This window comes from Erinaceus europaeus, chromosome 16 (assembly GCF_950295315.1).
Source record: "Erinaceus europaeus chromosome 16, mEriEur2.1, whole genome shotgun sequence".
Classification (NCBI taxonomy): Eukaryota; Metazoa; Chordata; class Mammalia; order Eulipotyphla; family Erinaceidae; genus Erinaceus; species Erinaceus europaeus.
This window is the reverse complement of record NC_080177.1, coordinates 68,479,272-68,496,015: the sequence shown is the minus strand read 5'-3', so window position 1 is coordinate 68,496,015 and position 16,744 is coordinate 68,479,272. Positions and strand designations below refer to the sequence as shown.

The window sequence follows — 16,744 nt, the reverse complement described above, 5'->3', positions numbered from 1 at the left end:
TCTAATAAAATGGGGGGGATGGCCACCAGGAGCAGTGGATTTGTAGTGCCAGCACCAAGCCCCAGCAATAATCCTGGAGGCAAAAAAAAAAAAAAGAGGGGGCCAGGCAGTAGCCTAGCGGGTTAAGTATACATGGTGCAAAGTGCAAGGACAGTGCAAGAATCCCAGTTCGAGCCCCTGGCTCCCCACCTGCAAGGGGCGTCGCTTCACAGGTGGTGAAGCAGGTCTGCTGGTGTCTTATCTTTCCCCCTCTGTGTCTTCCCCTCCTCTCTCGATTTCTCTCTGTCCTATCCAACAATGACAACAATTAACAACAATAATAGCAACAATGATGATAAACAACAAAGGCAACAAAAAGGGAAAAAAAATAGCCTCCAGGAGCAGTGGATTCATAGAGCAGGCACTGAGCCCCCATGATAACCCTGGAGGAAAAAAAAGTTATAAAGAGAAATTGTGTGTGTGTGTGCATGTGTATGTGTGCATGCACATTTGTGAGTGCCACTCTGGCATATGTGGTTTCAGGCACTGAGCCTGAGACCCTGACCCTCTGCATGTTAAGTCCTGCTGTACTACTGCACCACCCTCCCTTCCTGGCCCTGGGTGCGTCTCAATAGTAAGTTTCCTCATCAGTACAATGGGCCTAATCATCTCATCCTTGAGAGCTTGAGGATCAAGTGGGATCAAGTATCTCTCAGGGTTCTTCAACCACAGAATGCCATCTGTGGGGCTTGACACTGTTGTTACAACAGGGTGGAGCAGTGGTGCCTTGGCCCCATCCTGAGAACAGCCTTCTGGGTTGTGGTGAATGATGGCCAGGACAGAAACGGGCATCTGGAAGGCACAGGCGTGAGGAGAGGAACTTCTCTGAAGCCCCTGGTTAGAGAGAATTAGCATTGCTTTGCAGCCCAATCTAAACCAGGGCCTGAACTCAAGCTCCATCCGAGCTTGAAACCTAGACCCAGCTCTAAATCAGGAGGCCAAGTCAAACCCAGGCTTGATCCTGTCCCAAATGCCAGAGTTTTCTTTGGTTTTCCAAAGATACGGCACAGCAACGCCAAGCAGGGTGAGCCTGGCCCTCTCCCCTTTCCCGGAACAGGTGGCAACAGGAATGGTGGTGCAGGCGGCCACAGCTGAGCAGTCTGTGGGGTTCCCCATTATTTATTCAGTCCCAATAAGTTAAAAGGTGGGAGCAGGGGGCAGGGCCTCTTAGGTGAGGATGCTGCTGACTGAGGGCAGCAGTTCAGCCAGGTGCTCTGAGATGCCAGCTGCCTGGCACAGAGGGTTGCCCTGCACAATGAGGAGGGCCAGCCTGGGGCAGGAGGCTAGTGGTTGAAGTGCTGCAGGCTGCTGGAGGCCTTGGGCAGGAGCGTCAAGGAGAATGTGAATGGTTCCCCAGGGCGACACACTCCTATGCACCCCACACTGCTTTCCCTCAGGAGCTGGGGCTGCTGCCTGAAGCATCTTGTGTGCTGCACAGAGGGTGTGAAGTGCAAGGTCCACAGTGGCTAGGGAGGAAGCACTGGAGGCTTCTGAGGTGTGGTAGAGACCGGCTGAGGAGAAAGCCAGCCCACTATTCAAAAATGGCCAAGGCTTGCTGAGTGGAACTGAAGACCAAAGGTCAGAACTGAGGCCTCACACATACATGATTCCATCACTCTGGGTCACTAAAACCCCCCCCCCCCCATTCAAGTAGACAGATGTAGAGTGGGGGGTTCTGGGGGGCAGGGAGACACCACAGTATCAAAGCTTCCCCTGTTGCCACAGCACCTTCTGTGTGGTGCCAGGAATCCTGCCTAGGCTGTGTGCTTGGCAGTGCAGGCACCCTGCACAGACAAATGAGCTCTCTCTATGGCCCAGCAGCCTAGATCTTAAACACATGGTACCCAAGGACAACTATAAGCTGCCTCTTCAAGGAAGTTAGCGCTACCCTGTGGAACTTCTTCAGTGCTGGGCAGACAACTCCACACATCTCCAGACTAGCCTCCCTCCCTCTCTCCTCAGCTTAGACTGACAGAGTGTTTCTCCACCCTCCCCAGGCTGCCGTTCCCTCTGTGCTCCCCCCCCCACCACCACACACACACACACACACACACACACACACACACACACACACACACACACAACCCCCCCACCTGAGAGGCACCTAGAAGGAAGGATACGGTTGTTGCACACTGAGAGCTCCTGCAGCCGGGGCAAGTTGGTGACCCCATCCAGGGACTCGATGGCATTGTCATTGGCCTGCAGCACCTGGGTTGTGGGGAGGGTAGGGAAGGAGGGGCAGAGCGGGCTGCTGACAGCCTGGGTCTGGGATGGGCAGTTGGGAACCCAGGGTGGTCGGCTTATATGCAGAGGGGGGCTCCTGGGTCGGTCAGGCTGGGGACAGGAGGGCAAGGAGAAGCTAGGCAGCTCTTTGCATGGTGGACTGACTTGGGGTGGGGAGAGGAGGGAGAAGCACGCTGGGCAGTGAGGGAAGAGTGAGGGCTTTACCTCCAGGCAGCGCAGGGCAGCCAGGGCTGGTGGCAGGGATCGGAGACGGTTGTGCGACAGGTCAAGATGGGTGACCAAGAGCAGCTGCTCCAGGTGGCAGAGAGCTGTCAGATCCTGAGCAGGGGGTGGATACCCAGTGAGACTCGGGGAAGGGTCCTTGGCAGCCTCTGTGTTCCACAAAGACCCCAGGGCTCCTCTGCTGAGGAGAGGCGGGAGCAGATGCAGATGGGAGACAGGGAATGTGGGGCTGGGGGGCAGGATTCAGAGGACAGAGGAGGGCTCTGTGGTTGACAGGACACTGGCAGGAGTGGAGCTGGGGGTCAGGTTGGCAGGAGTGGAGGTGTCTGCAGTGACGTAGTCAGATGAATGTTTGAGAGCGGGGGAGACAGCATAGTAATTATGCAAAGAGACTCTCACATCTGAGGCTACAAAATCTTAAGTTTGATTACCTCACACAACCATAAGCCAGAGCTGAGCAGTGCTCTGGTAATAATGATAATAAGAAATGCTAAAGAATGGATATGGGTGGTCTGGGAGGTAGCGCAGTGGATAAAGCACTGGACTCTCAAGTATGAGGTCCCGAGTACAATCACTGGTAGCACGTACCAGAGTGATGTCTGGTTCTTTCTCTCTCTCTCTTCCTATCTAATAAACAAATAAAATCTTTTTTAAAAAATGGGTGTGAGGGGCTGGGTGGTAGCATACCTGAGTGAGCACACACATTACCATGCTCAAGGACTCAGGTTTGAGTTTCACCTGCAGGGGAGAAGCTTCACGAGCAGTGAAGCAGGCCTGCAGGAGTCTCTCTTTATCCCTCCCTACCTCCTCTTATTTTCTCAATTTCTTTCTGTCCTACCAAACAAAAATAGAAAGAAAAAAAAAGGAAAAATGAAAGGATGTATTGGGAAGACTGACTGGGAATGACAGGCAGAGGAAATGACAGGCAGAGGAAAAACACAGCCTGAGGAGGTTGTTAGAAACATCTAGAAGCTTTTAGGGCTCTCACCGTTGGGGCCTGTTCTGAGAGAAAAGCGTGGGGATGAGCACAGTATGTGTGAAGGCCTCTCTGAAGAGAGAATGAAGATGTGACTGACCTGTTGCAGGGTGGCAGGAGGCCCTGGTGATTCAGGAATTTTTTTTTTTAGGGGGGAGGCGGGCTTACTGGGGCTTCAGTGCTGGAATTTTGTAACTATATAATTCCACCACTTCCAGTGGACTCTTCCTTTTTTAAAATTTAAGGTAGAGGGAGGGGAAGATAGCCTAATAGTTATGCATTAGTTATACCTGAGGCTCCAAGGTCCCAGGTTCAACCCCCTACACTACCATGAGCCAGAGCAGAGCAGTGCGCTGGTAAAAACAGATAATGTAGTATAGCAACAAGATAACAAACAAGGGAGAAAGAGACTAAAAGGGAGAGACAAAGAGAGAAGAAGACACACCAAAGTCTGTGTTGGGCACGGTGCTCTTAAGTGGTGCTGAGGATTTGAACCCAGGTCCTTGTGCACAGTGAAGTGTAGGTCCTACTGGATGAGCTAGCTCCTGGCTGATTCAAGATTTTTTACAGGTTAACAAAAGGAATGATGGAACAAGTGACAGAAAGCAAGGCCTGGAAGAAACAGGCTTGTGGGAAGATGAACTCAACTTTGGTTGGGAAGTAATGCCCAAAAATGCACAGAAGACCACGCCAGAGGTGTGTGAAGTGGACACAGAAGGCCACAGCCGAGACCCCGGCAGAGCTTATAAAAGCCGGCCGGTGGCGGAGGGTGGCAACCAGACTCTGGTGGCTAGCACAGAGCAGTATGACAGATGTCAAGTCATAATGCTGTCTACCTGGAACTTGCAGGATGCTACAACCTGATGCTGTTTCAATTATGAGAGGAGGACTGACAAGAGAGTCACCTGGATAATGTGCGGCTCTGACGTGTGTGCCACACAGGCTCAAGCTCAGCCCCCACCGCAACGAAGGGAGCTTCCCTCTCATTCTCTCTTTCCCCCTCTCTCCCTCTCTGTCTCTATCTAAAATAAAATACAATAAATAAAATCAGTTACCAGGGGAAAGCAGGTTAGGCCAGAAGGGAGAAGGGGGGGGGCAGAGAGGAGTCAGGGAGGTCAAGGTAGCTGCACCTTGTGCGCAAGGTGCAGCACGCGCACGTCGGCGTACTCCATCTTGAGCACGCTGTTCTCCAGCAAGAACTTGCTGCGCAGGTCATCCAGGTATGTCGCCCGCATGGGGTCCACAGCCTGGTGGGGATGGGCAAGGCGCAGGTCAGTGCCTTCCCGCTGCCCACTGGGCCTCCCTCGGGCCTGCTCCCATGCACCCAACTCGCCTTGAGGGTCTGGAAGTACTGCAGGGTCTCCTTCTCATACAGCAGGGGGTCCAGTGCCCGCATCAGCAGGATGATGGTGAGAAGGCACCCTGGGGACGTGGAGGAAGAACGATCTCTCCTGGGCTCTCCTCTGGGTGCCTATCATTGGGGCCCTTCAGCGATTCTCAAAGGGCCTCCCAGGAAAAGGACCATCTTAGAAGAAATTCTAGGTTGCAGGGGCTTGGGGAAGTGTGTGTGTGTGTGTGTGTGTGTGTGTGTGTGTGTGTGTGTGTGTGTGTGTGTGTGTTTCTCACATTTGTTCTCAGGCTCCAGCTCCTGCAGCTCCTTACAGGATTCAAGCTCGGACTGTAGCACCGTGGACTTCTCCACCGAAAGTTCACACCTATAGGTAGGCAGGAGGAGGGGTGATGCCCACGGCCCTGGGGTACTGGCTACTCCTCGGCCTCAGTCTGAGGCCACCTGCCCAAGTCCCAAAGCCTCCCACTGAGCTTCCTGATGCCCCATGCTGTCTTTGCATGTCTCCTGGTTATCACCTGAAGAGCTGCTCATCTGTAGCTGAGTCCCGGGACCAGGCCTCCTTACAGCCTGCGGGGGAGAAGTGGGGGGGGGTGCCCCATGAGAGGAAGAGAAGAACGGAGGCTGCTACAGGGTTGGGGGGGGGAGGCGGGGGAGGGGTAGAGGCTGCAGGCCGCATCACCTTTTAACAGCACACACTCCTTTTGAGCATCACTGGTGGTCAAAATGACTCGAAATGCATGCTGGGACAACTGGTCATCGAGGGAGATGGTGGGCAGGTCACAGAGCTGGGTGCACAAGGATAGAAGGGTCTGCGCCTTACCACTAGTGTGCCTGTCTGTTGCTGGCCCTGCACCAGTCCCCCATCCTGCCCCACCAATGTTGAGATACCCAGACAAGACTTGGCCGGTTCCTGCCATCTGGGGTCCTCCACTCCACAGCCTGAGGGGATGCATCAACTATGAGCAGCAAGGTCTCTGACCCGGCTCCCACCTGGCATAAGGAACAGAGAGACCTGTCAGTCTGCAGCAGTACTGGGCCCACAATCCCATGATTTGTCTGGCGTAAACTGTGGGACTCACCAGGAGGGGCCGAGAGAAGGAGACTGTCACACAGGCCTCATCCCGGCTCACATGCAGGCAGCGCAAAGCATCCTGGGGCTCAGCTGGGGGAAAAACAGCCAATACTTAAGTCCTCTCCTAATCCTACCAGTCCCTACACACCCAGCCCCCTCCTCACTGTGCACCTCGTCCCAAGAGCCAGCGGTGGTAGAACCAGGCACTCTGATCGTTGGGGTCAGTGAAGAAGGCATTCTGCACCAGCTCCAGCTCTGCAGGGGCCAAGGAGGCATGGGCCATGGGTTTCCGGCCACCCCAACATCCCACCCACCCCTTGGAGGACCTCCAGCTCGAAGTTTCCCTTAGCTCCATGCCTTGCACCATGGCTTTATCTTTCCCCTTGGGTACTTGAGTTCTCTGCAGCCAGGGGCTAAAGGTTATGCGTGTCCAGAGCCAGGCACAATGTGACAGGGACAGGGCCTGGCTTAGGCATCTGGGTTGGGAAAGGGAGCTGAAAAGTCTTCCCCAGGCCCCTACAACCCTTTGACTCTAGTACCTTTGAGCAGCACATCCTCAGGGAGGCGCCCCTGTGGTCCAGAGTCTGGCGGGGGGTGCAGCTGGGGCAAGAGGCAGGAGCGGTAATGCCAAGAGGAGTAGTTGGAGAAGTTTCGGGTGATGAGACTGTCGGTGAAGGCCAGCTCCTCTGCGGGGGGTACAGCAGCCTGTGCAGCCACAAACCGCCGATAGTCCCAGCAGTGAACTGTAACGGGGGGGGTGGGGGGAGGAGGGAGACAGCATTTCTCAAAAGCAGGGCACGAGGAGCTCCCTGGCTACTCTCCTCCTGGAGTTCCCTGGGAGGTCCCAGTTCTATGCACAGGCAGAAAAAAAAATGCTTATCTTGGTTACCCCTTCCCACATGGCCTTAGTGGAGCCCCAGCACCAGGATGTGGGACAGGGGCAGGCTGTGGGGACAGACTCAAGACACCTACAGTTTCGCTCATCGACTTCCAGGAAGCGGGCACATAACTCCAGCTCCCGGGCCCAGTTGGGCTCTGGCAGGCGGCTCAGCAGCCAGCAACGGTGGTGCCAGGTCCCATATGACTTGGGGTTCACTCTTAGGCAGGTCTCCAGGAAGCCCAGTTCTGCCTTCACTAGAGCAGCAAACTCCTCAGGGGATCTATGCTCAAGGAGAGATGCAGATCAGAGTTCTGACGTCCAACTTCCGCTTACTCCAGACATTCTGCACCCAGCCCCCCACTGCCCTCTGCGGCGGGCATCTGGCTCCCCTGCCTGTTGCCCCTCCACCCCTGGATCCAGGCAGAGCAGGACTTGAGTCAGGGCTTTCTTTCTAAGGCGGTCCTATACCCCTACATACTTCTGAGTCTCCAACTGCTGGAGCACTTCTCTTCGACAGTTCCAGAGAGTTGCAAAGTCTGGGTTGGCGCCCAGGATCTGGCTTGTCAAATCCAACACTGACTCATCCAATTCACCTGCCTGGCGCTGAGAAGTCAGGTATCAGGGTCAGAGGTCACAGCATTGCCCCACCACAGGGCTAAATCACATAACCAGAACTGCAAACATTTGGTGAAGTCTACACTTTACACGTGTTCACTCTCACTCAATTCCCACCACTTTCTGTAGGAGTTGCAATTATTAGCCCTGTTTTGCAGACGAGCAAACTGAGTCCCAATGAGATTCAGTTAATTTGCCCAGGCAACTGAACCCAGATTGGCATCCAGGCAGTAGGAACTGAGGTCTGCCTTTTTGCCTCTGCGCTACAGTAAGGCAGGGGTTTGGGGGAGGGGGGAGCACCTAGGTTTGTGTGTGTGTGTGGCAACTTCTGAGGGCCCCACCTTCTGGAACACAGCCTGTGTAGCTGACTGGTACAGCTTCAGCTTCTGCTCTCGCTCGATCCTTTTGGCCTCCGCTTGTTCTTCGGATGTCTTCACCTTCAGGCGCCCGTGCTACAGGGACCGGCAGGTTGGAAAGGTTCAGACAGAAGCCCTTCCCTCGCCTCCCACTGAGGAGCCCCAGGTGAAAAGGTGGTACAGGCCATGCAGGGTGGGGGTGGTGGTGCATGCACAGGTGAGGGGCTGGGCTCTGGGTTCTCACCATGATGCCGGTTCTGGTTTCAGGACCAGGCTGGAGGGGCTGGGGGCTAGGGGTAACCGTGCAACCTGGGAAGAGAGGTGTCTATCATCAGCGCCCCGCCCCTACTAGTCCCGCCTCCAGCTAGTCCCGGAAGTCGCACGCGAGCCTGGGGGGACCTGGGGGGATCCTGGAACGAGACCCCCGGCGTGTGACTTAGTGCACTGCACTGCGCTGCGAACCAAGAGGAGTCTCCCGCCGGACTGGAAAGACACCTGGGCCCTGTCCCCAGCCGGAGCCGCCCCGACCCGAGCCAGGGCCTGCGGACGAGGCGATCATTCGGCGCCTGGAGGCTGCGACCCTCAGCCCACCTCCCGGCTCCCTGGCGCTCCCGCTCCCCGCGGGCGGACCCACCTGCGCTGGGAGGAGGCGTGGGGCACTCGGAGCTGCGGCTCCTGCCACCGAGCCTGGGCGCGAGCTAGAGCGGCGCCACTCCCCTGCCCGCGGGGATGCAGCGCCCCCTGCAGGCCGGGGGCCGCGTGCTCCGGGACTGAGGAGGCTGTCTGAGCGCGCATGCGTGGTTTTGGCGCCCTGAGGTCAGCGGCCTCTGGGAACTGGCTAGCTAAGCAAACCACTTTTGCCCAAAGAGGTTTCTTCAGCAGCCGGAAAACCATCCTCTCGCCACTCCACTGACTTTACTCAGGCGTCACTGGTCACTTCCGAGTTGCCAAATCTTAACGGACGGAGTTTCCTGTCGTCTTTCTATTGACCTCTCGCAGCAGTTGGTTGGCTCAGCTTCCGTGGACACCTTGTCCTGCTGCTTCTGCACCTTTGCCCCTTACTTGATGTGTGCGCCTTCCCGGCTCTACGTATTTGTGGTCTCCAGGGCCTGAACCTCATCCCAGTTGCAAGTCACACACTATTCTTGGGAGGATGTTCACAATCCAAGACTTGCGCTTCCTGAAGAAGTGGATGCTCCCCAGACCTCTGTCCTGGTCCCACGGATCCGACCCACAGTTTCTCTGGTTGACATCATCCACACTCATGATTTTAATGGTCACCTATAAGCTGATGACACATTTCCAGCCCAAATATCTTACAAGTACATGCCTTAATTATATGTATACAGATACACTCACATTAAAAACTTAATGTCACCGGGCTATCCCGGAAACACTAAGACATAAAAAGTCAAATGGTAACATTGTCTCCCCTCCATCCAATCTTAATTTTGGCTGTTATGTATCCGATAATAGTGAATGCCACTACTGTCACTCAACTTATCCTTAAATCTCTTAAGCACCCTCTTCATTCCCATTGTATTATGTATTCTCTCTCTCTTTTTTACTAATATTTTGTTTTACAAAACTGTTGGATTTGGATGGGGATAGGTGATATGATGGTTATGCCAAGACACTCTCAAGCTTAAGGCTCCAAAGTCCCAGGTTCAGTCCCCATATACCAGAACTACTCAAGGCTCTAAGTTAAAAAAAAAATTGTAAGATTTCAGTGGTATAGTTTCACAACTATACATAGTGTAAGTGACCACACATCCATCAGATTCCTTGCACTAAGAATTTAAGATCACCTTCCCCTACTGTTGAAAATCTTTTAGTGTTTTCTCATTCCTTTCCTGCCACCTCACTAGAGTTCATGCTCTGTGCCTCTGGTTCATTCTTCCAGACAAATGCTGTGTGGTTTCTGACAGCTTTTTAGGAGAGACTGAATCACAGCATAGTATATCAGGTGTGTTGACACTTGAGCCCAACCCTCCTGTCTCATGTCTTGCCTGTCCCTGTTAAAATCCATCACAGTTCTAGAACTACTTCCTGTTTCCTAAACATGGTAAGCTGTTTCCTCTTCTTGACTCTCCTTCCTCTACACTTCTTGCTTGCCAGGTGATTACTGTTCATCTTTAAGATTTAACTAGTGTCGCCTTTAGGAAGTTCTCTAGAATATCCCAAATCAGACTTAATAGACTTTCATGTGTGCTGTCAAAGAAAATGCTTGTTTCCCTGTTCCCATGGTAATTTTTGGTTTGGAAGCCCAAATCAGGTGGAAGTTTTCTGGGGGAAGGGAAGATAGGAGAATGGTTATGCAAGTGACTTTCATGCCTGAGGCTTCAGGGTTCCAGGTTCAGTCCCTTGTAACTCCATACACTAGAGCTGAGCAGTGCTCTGGGCTGTCTGTATCTTTCTCTCTCTTTTATTTATTTGTTTTATTATCTTGATTTATTTATTGGATAGAGGCAGAAATTGAGAGAGAAGGTGATGATAGAGAGGGAAAGAGGCAGAGAGGGAAGGAGACAGACACCTGCAACACTGCTTCACCACTCATAAAACTTTTCCATTGCAGGTGGTGATCGGGGGCTCAAACCTGTGTCTCTGTGTAATATAGCCTGTGTGCCTAACCAGGTGTGCCACCACCTGTCTCCTATCTTTCTTTCTTTCATTAAAATAAAATATTTTTAAAAAATTGTGGGGTAGATAGTATAATTATTATTCAAAGAGACTCTTAACACTGAAGACTCTAAAGTCTCAGGTTCAGTCCCCTATACCACCATAAGCCAGAGCTGAGCAGTGCTCTGGTAGAACAAAAAAAAAAAAACTTGTCACACAGAAAATTTCTGAGGATGGGAACAGCACTTTTATTTTTATTTTAATTTTTTAAAGGTCTTTTAAAAATATATATTTATTATTCTCTTTTGTTGCCCTTGTTTTATTGTTATAGTTATTATTGTTAGTTATTGATGTTGTTGTTGTTGGACAGAGAGAAAAGGAGAGAGAAAGGGAAGACAGAGAGGGGGAGAGAAAGATAGACACCTGCAGACCTGCTTCGTCGCCTGTGAAGCGACTCCCCTGCAGGTGGGGAGCGGGGGCCTTGAACCAGGATCCTTATGCTGGTCCTTGCGCTTCGCGCCACGTGTGCTTAACCCCTTGTGCTACTGACCGACTCCCCTATTTTACTTAATTTTTAAAATTACTGTCAGGGTTATCATTGGAATCGACCACTCCTGGCAGCTTTTTTTTTTAAGTTTTTATTAGGGGGGTAATGGTTTACAGTGCAGTTGTTGACCCATGAAATTGTTTTCTCTTCTCTCTGTGAAGGTGCTCTGCAGAAAACCCCCACTCATAACTCAGGTCCTTTTACATCAGCATGTAGCAGGCCTCTAAGATTCTTTTTTTTTTTTTTTTCCTCTAGGGTTATTGCTGGGGCTCTGTGCCTGCACCATGAATCCACTGCTCCTGGAGGCTATGTTTTCCTCTGTTGTTGCCCTTGTTGTTTTAGCCTCTTTGTGGTTATTATTATTGTTATTGTTGATGTCATTGTTGGATAGGACAGAGAGAAATGGAGAGAGGAAGGGAAGACAGAGAGTGGGAGAGAAAGACAGACACCTGCAGACCTGCTTCACCGCCTGTGAAGCGACTCCCCTGCAGGTGGGGAGCCAGGGGCTCGAACCGGGATCCTTACTTTGGTCCTTGTGCTCTGTGCCACGTGTGCTTAGCCTGCTGTGCTACCACCCAACGCCCTCCAAGATTCTTTTCACCCCCTCCTTCTCTCTCCTCCCACAGTGGTCCTTGCTTTGGTGTAATACACCTGGAAGCCATATCTTCCCCCCCCACACACACATATTTTTCCCTTTTTTTTTTAATCCGATAGGACTGAGAGAAATTGAGAGTGAAGGAGGAGATAGAGAGGGAGAGAGATAATAGCAGCAGCACCTTACTGCTTGTGAAGCTTCTTCCCTGCAGGTGGGGACTGGGGGGTTTGAACTCAGGTCCTCATGCATGATAAAATGTGCTCTATGCAGCACACCACTGTCCAGCCCACTGGAACAACATTAAAAAAATTAAATTATTTTATTATAAAATAAAATAAATATTATTAATTTTTAAATTAAATTTTTATTATATTTATTTATTTATTGACTAGAGACAGCCAGAGATCAGAGGGTGGGGAACACTGCTTCACCACTTGTGAAGCTTTCCCTCTGTAGGTAGGGACCGGGGATTTGAACCTGGGTCCTTGTGCAGTGTAACATGCATTCAGCCAGGTGTGCCACCACCTAGAACAACATTCTTAAAGAAAACATTTTCTTTTTTTTAAAAAAAGATTTTATTTATTTGTGAGAAAGATAGGAGGAGAGAGAAAGAACCAGACATCACTCTGGCACATGTGCTGCCGGGGATCGAACTCGGGACCTCATGCTTGAAAGTCCAAAGCTTTACCACTGTGGCACCTCCCAGACCTCGAAGAAAACATTTTCTTTCCAATACTCAGACCATATGTTTAGAGGTTATTTGAATAAATATACAAAAAAAATCATATAGTGAGGCTTGGCTTGACTGGAGTATCATTGCCATTCAGGGATGATGAGATCCAGGTGCCTGCACTAGCAAAGGAAAGGTTCAGATCTCATGAAAGTGAGGATTCAAAATGACGCACATATGTGTGTGTGTGAGAGAGAGAGAGAGAGAGGGAGAAATGTGACGTTTGTTTATAACTCACATCTAGGTAAGAAGGTATTGCCTAAGACTATTTTTCTCAAGTACTGCAAATGCGTATACAGTGCCTGTTATATATTCTGTCATTTCCTATGACGAATTACAGAAGAAAAGAGAGGCGCTTACAGCACTTCATAGGCACTTTGGAAAGAGTTGCATCAGTTGTTGGTTATCTTTGTGTCAGGTGCCTGTGAGAGGTATGTATGGTTAAGAACATGGATTGTGGGAGCATGTGCTTTGTGTGTATGAGGCCCTGGGCTAGGCATTTTCATACATGCATGCTCGCACAGATACACCATGAACTCCGGAGACTATGTGGGTACAGATCCTGGTTGTGTGTGTATATTGTGTGTGAGTCAGGGCTTCAACGAGGTCACTTTTTCATTCTGAGAGAGAGACACACAGCTTCTGCATTTGCTGTGCGCTGGAGCTTGAACCTGGAGCTCACATGTAGGAAGGCACTCACCTTACTCAGGGAACCATCTCTCTCACTTCAGATCCTGACTTCATTGTTTTCTGGCTGTATGACCTGGGGCAAACTACTTAACCTCTGCGTTGACGTTGACTTTCCTGTCTGTAACATGGGGAAACATCAGCTATCAGCTGTCAGTGAAGTAAGTAAGATAAAAGGAGCTTAGAAAGTGCTTAGAGTAATGCTGACATTGAGAACCCAGTACATGTTCATGGTATTAAGTTTCCAAAATTTTTTTGGGTGACAAATAGGTAAAGAAACTGAGGCTTGGAAAAATGAAGTAGGGGCCAGGCCGTGACTCACTCAGCAGAGTGCACACACGATACTATGCGTAAGCCCTGGGTTCAAGCCCTGGTCCCTCACCTGCAGAGAAAAAGTTCAGAAATGGTGAAGCAGTGCTGCAGGAGTCTTTCCTTCTGTGTCTCTCCTTCTCTCTCTCTTTTCTTTTTATCTTGCCTCTAGGGTTATTGCTGGGGCTCACTGCCACTATGAATCCACTGCTCTTGGCGGCCATATTTTCCATTTTTTATTGGAGAGGACGGAGAGAAGTTTAAGAGGGGAGAGGAAGGTGGGGGGAGAGTGAGTCATGCCTGCAGACATGTTTCACTGCTCATGAAGTGGACCCACTGCAGGTGGGGGGTGGGGGCTTGAACCTAAGTCCTTGTTTGGGTCCTTGCACTTAGTACTATGAGCACCTATCTAAACAGGTGCGCCACCACTTGGCCCTCTTTTTTTTTGCTTAATAATTTTATTTATTTATTATTGGATAGAGACAGAGAGAAATTGAGAGGGGAGGGGAAGGTAGGGAGAGAGAGAGACACCTGCAGCCTTACTTTACCACTCGTGAAGCTTTCTGTCTGCAAGTGGGGACCAGAAGCTTGAACCTGGGTCCTTGTGCACTGTAATGTGAGCGCTTACCCAGGTGCACCACTACCTGGCTCCTTCTGCCTATTTAATAAAACAAAAACAAACAAACAAACAAATAAACAAAAAAACACTAGCCACCAGGAACGGTGCAGTTGCCAAACCCCAGTGATATCTCTGGTGACAAAACAGCCACCACCACCACCTTGGGACCCATGTAGTAAGTGGACCTGCCTCTGACCTTGGCCAGCTTCCGATCTCACCAGCTGTTTTGATTGTTGTGTTGCCACCTGCTTTTGCTTCTGCTCTAAACAGACACTTACAGCCAGATGCCTGGGAGCATAGATGCCAGCAGGTGCAGATTTGCCAGGCAGACTTGCATCATAGCCACAAAGGGATGAGGAAAGGGAGTGGATGGTGGCAGAAGGAGGCATGCAAATGTCTGAGTGATTAGTCATTGTGAGACTGGAAAAGCTGAGTCAAGCAGACTCAAGAGGAAGTGAGAAAAGAATCTACCTCAGAAAAGGCAGGGCCTGGTTTTGGAAAGAGAGGGCAGGAGAGGCATTTTCGGCATGCACTATGATGTGATATGGGGGAGAGAGGACTAGACAGACTCAGCTGGCTGGCAGACAGAAACTGAACCAGGTGCCTTTGGAGATAAGAGCAGAGGAATCAATGCCACGCCTCTTGCTTTAAGGCAAAAGGAGGTGTCAGGAGTTTTTCTTGGCCTCCTGTGTGGGGGTGAGTAGGAATCATGCAGGTGTCTGAAGGCTACCATTTGAATGCAGATGGGGGAAGGGACTATGCCAGCCTCTTTGCAGAGAAAAAGACAAGCAATAATTGAGCTGTTGCGCTTGTTTTCCAGTGAAGATATAGTGTGTACAGTGGGCTCGGAGTGGTTATGTGGTTACAAGATCATGTGGCTGGGATAAGGCGCAATGAGAGTTCAAATCGATACCTGGTGTCTGGCCACTGCACAGGTGACTGTAACCAGGGCCAGAGGTTAGAACTAGAACTTGAGGTCTGGAGCCCTGGTGTGTCTTTATACAGACCCCTCCCTGCCGATCCTTTTCCTGATTCCATTCAAATGTAAGTGTATGTTCACACACACGCACACGCACATGCACACACTCCCTCCTAAGACCCAGATCTGGTCATAGACCAGAGTTGGTTTGGAGGAAGGGTCAGTATCTGCACAACTTCCCCATTCCTGGTGATTATTTTTTTTAATAGAGAGTAAAAGACAGAGAAAGAGAAGGAAGGAGGGAAGGAGAGAGACAGACAGACAGAGAGACAGAAAAGGGGACTCCTGCAGATCTGTTCCATCACTTATGAAGCCTCCCTCTGCAGGTGGAGACCGGGACTTGACACATGGTGATGTGAACCCTATCAGGTGTATCACTGCCCAGCCACTGCTTTACCTCTCCAAGCCTCAGTTTCTCTGTGTATTTGTCACACACACACACACACACACACACACACCAAAAAAAAAAAAAAAAAAAAGAATAGGGAGTCGGGCAGTAGCGCAACAGGTTAAGTGAGCACACATGGCACAAAGCGCAAGGACTGGCAGAAGGATCCTGGTTCCAGCCCCCGGCTCCCCACCTGCAGGGGAGTCACTTCACAGCTGAAGCAGGTCTGCAGGTGTCTGTCTTTCTCTCCCCCTCTCTGTCTTCCCCTCCTCTCTCCATTTCTCTCTGTCCTAGCCAACATCAATGACATCAACAATAATAATTACAACAACAATTAAAAAAAAGAATAATTAGTACTATGAATATTTCTGATTAATTTGGAGGGCTCCTGAATAGGGCCTCAGTGAAAGCTTGGCTCAAAGCTGGAGTCTGGGGTCAGGGAGAGTGAGGAAGGGGCAGGCCCTGCAGCGGTGCTGGGCCTTCTGCAGCATGTGGCGGTGTGTGCCTCCTGCCAGCTTTTGTATGGATTTAGCAATGGAGCTGTGCCCTGCAGCATGCTGGGTGCCAGGAGAACTGTGTGAGCAGGTGAGACTCAGTCTCTGCTTTCCTGCCCTTACAGTCTAATGCAGAGCTGAGCTCCACCAGGACTTTCCACCATGCAGAGGGGCCATTATCTGTGCCATCCACTACAGTCACCATTATCTACGTGTGGGAACCGAGCTCTGCAAATGTGGCTACTGCAATTAGGACATAAATTTAGGGAGCTGGGCAGTAGTGCAGTGGGTTAAGTGCATGTGGCGCAAAGCGCAAGGACCTATGTGAGGATCCCGGCTTGAACCCCTGGTTCCCCACCTGCAGGGGAGTCGCTTTACAGGCAGTGAAGCAGGTCTGCAGGTGTCTATCTTCCTCTCCCCCTCTCTGTCTTCCCCTCCTCTCTTCATTTCTCTCTGTCCTATCCAACAATGATGACATCAATAGCAATAACTACAATAATAAAATAACAAGAGCAACAAAAAGGAAAATAAATATATAGATAGATAAAATATTTTTTAATCTTAAAAAAGAACATGAATTTAATTTTTATTGATTTATTATTGGAGAGAGACAGAGAGAAATTGAGAGAGAAGGGGGAGATAGGGAGAGAGACAGAGAGACACCTGCAGCCCTGCTTCATCACTCATGAAGCTTTCCGCCTGCAGGTGGGGACCAGGGGCTTGAACCCGGGTCCTTGTGTAATGTAATGTGTGCACTTAGCCAGGTGTGCCACCACCTGGCCCCTGACATGAATTTAGGTATAAATAGTCACGTGCTGCTTGTGACTAGTACTAGACAGGACAGGTCAGCAAGTAAGTTAACAGCAGGACTGAGGCCCACAAGAGTTCAAGGAAGGGGCAACCTGTCTAGACTAATCCAGTTTGCTCTAGATCTAGTGATGTGTGAGAGTCTATATTGTTCATAAACTCCACATCCTGCTACTGCTGCTACTTCTTCCTCTTTTCTTCTTAAAAATAATTTT

The 16,744-nt window shown here is 50.6% G+C and overlaps 1 protein-coding gene across 2 annotated transcripts; it reads right to left on the bottom strand.

Moving 5' to 3' along the window:
• Positions 1-1,131: 1,131 nt before the first annotated feature.
• On the bottom strand, positions 1,132-8,697 carry RABGGTA (Rab geranylgeranyltransferase subunit alpha). 2 transcript variants are annotated; one of them, XM_016194304.2, is made up of 17 exons: positions 8,390-8,697; positions 8,000-8,064; positions 7,741-7,851; positions 7,263-7,387; positions 6,877-7,064; positions 6,444-6,647; positions 6,076-6,159; positions 5,912-5,994; positions 5,721-5,822; positions 5,512-5,617; positions 5,348-5,399; positions 5,108-5,196; positions 4,815-4,903; positions 4,612-4,728; positions 2,488-2,601; positions 2,160-2,247; positions 1,132-1,355 (listed from the first exon to the last, which is right to left on the bottom strand). In XM_016194304.2, exons 2-17 carry the CDS (start codon positions 8,000-8,002, stop codon positions 1,207-1,209), a joined length of 1,704 nt encoding a protein of 567 aa, XP_016049790.1. In that variant the 5' UTR covers positions 8,003-8,064; positions 8,390-8,697; the 3' UTR covers positions 1,132-1,206. The 2 variants fall into 2 exon arrangements, with proteins under 2 accessions (XP_016049790.1, XP_060031270.1); XM_060175287.1 differs by lacking the exon at positions 8,390-8,697 and adding an exon at positions 8,251-8,329.
• Between the last annotated feature and the right edge of the window lie 8,047 nt (positions 8,698-16,744).

Bases quoted from the DNA above. Each gene is read 5' to 3' on its own strand.
- RABGGTA (XM_060175287.1), bottom strand. From the start codon at position 8,314: ATGATCGCCTCGTCCGCAGGCCCTGGCTCGGGTCGGGGCGGCTCCGGC. The intron at 5,197-5,347 runs GTGATAACCAGG...GCCTACCTATAG, and splicing joins ACAGATGAGCAGCTCTTCAG to GTGTGAACTTTCGGTGGAGA. The intron at 2,248-2,487 runs GTAAAGCCCTCA...CCCACAACCCAG, and splicing joins CTGCCCTGCGCTGCCTGGAG to GTGCTGCAGGCCAATGACAA.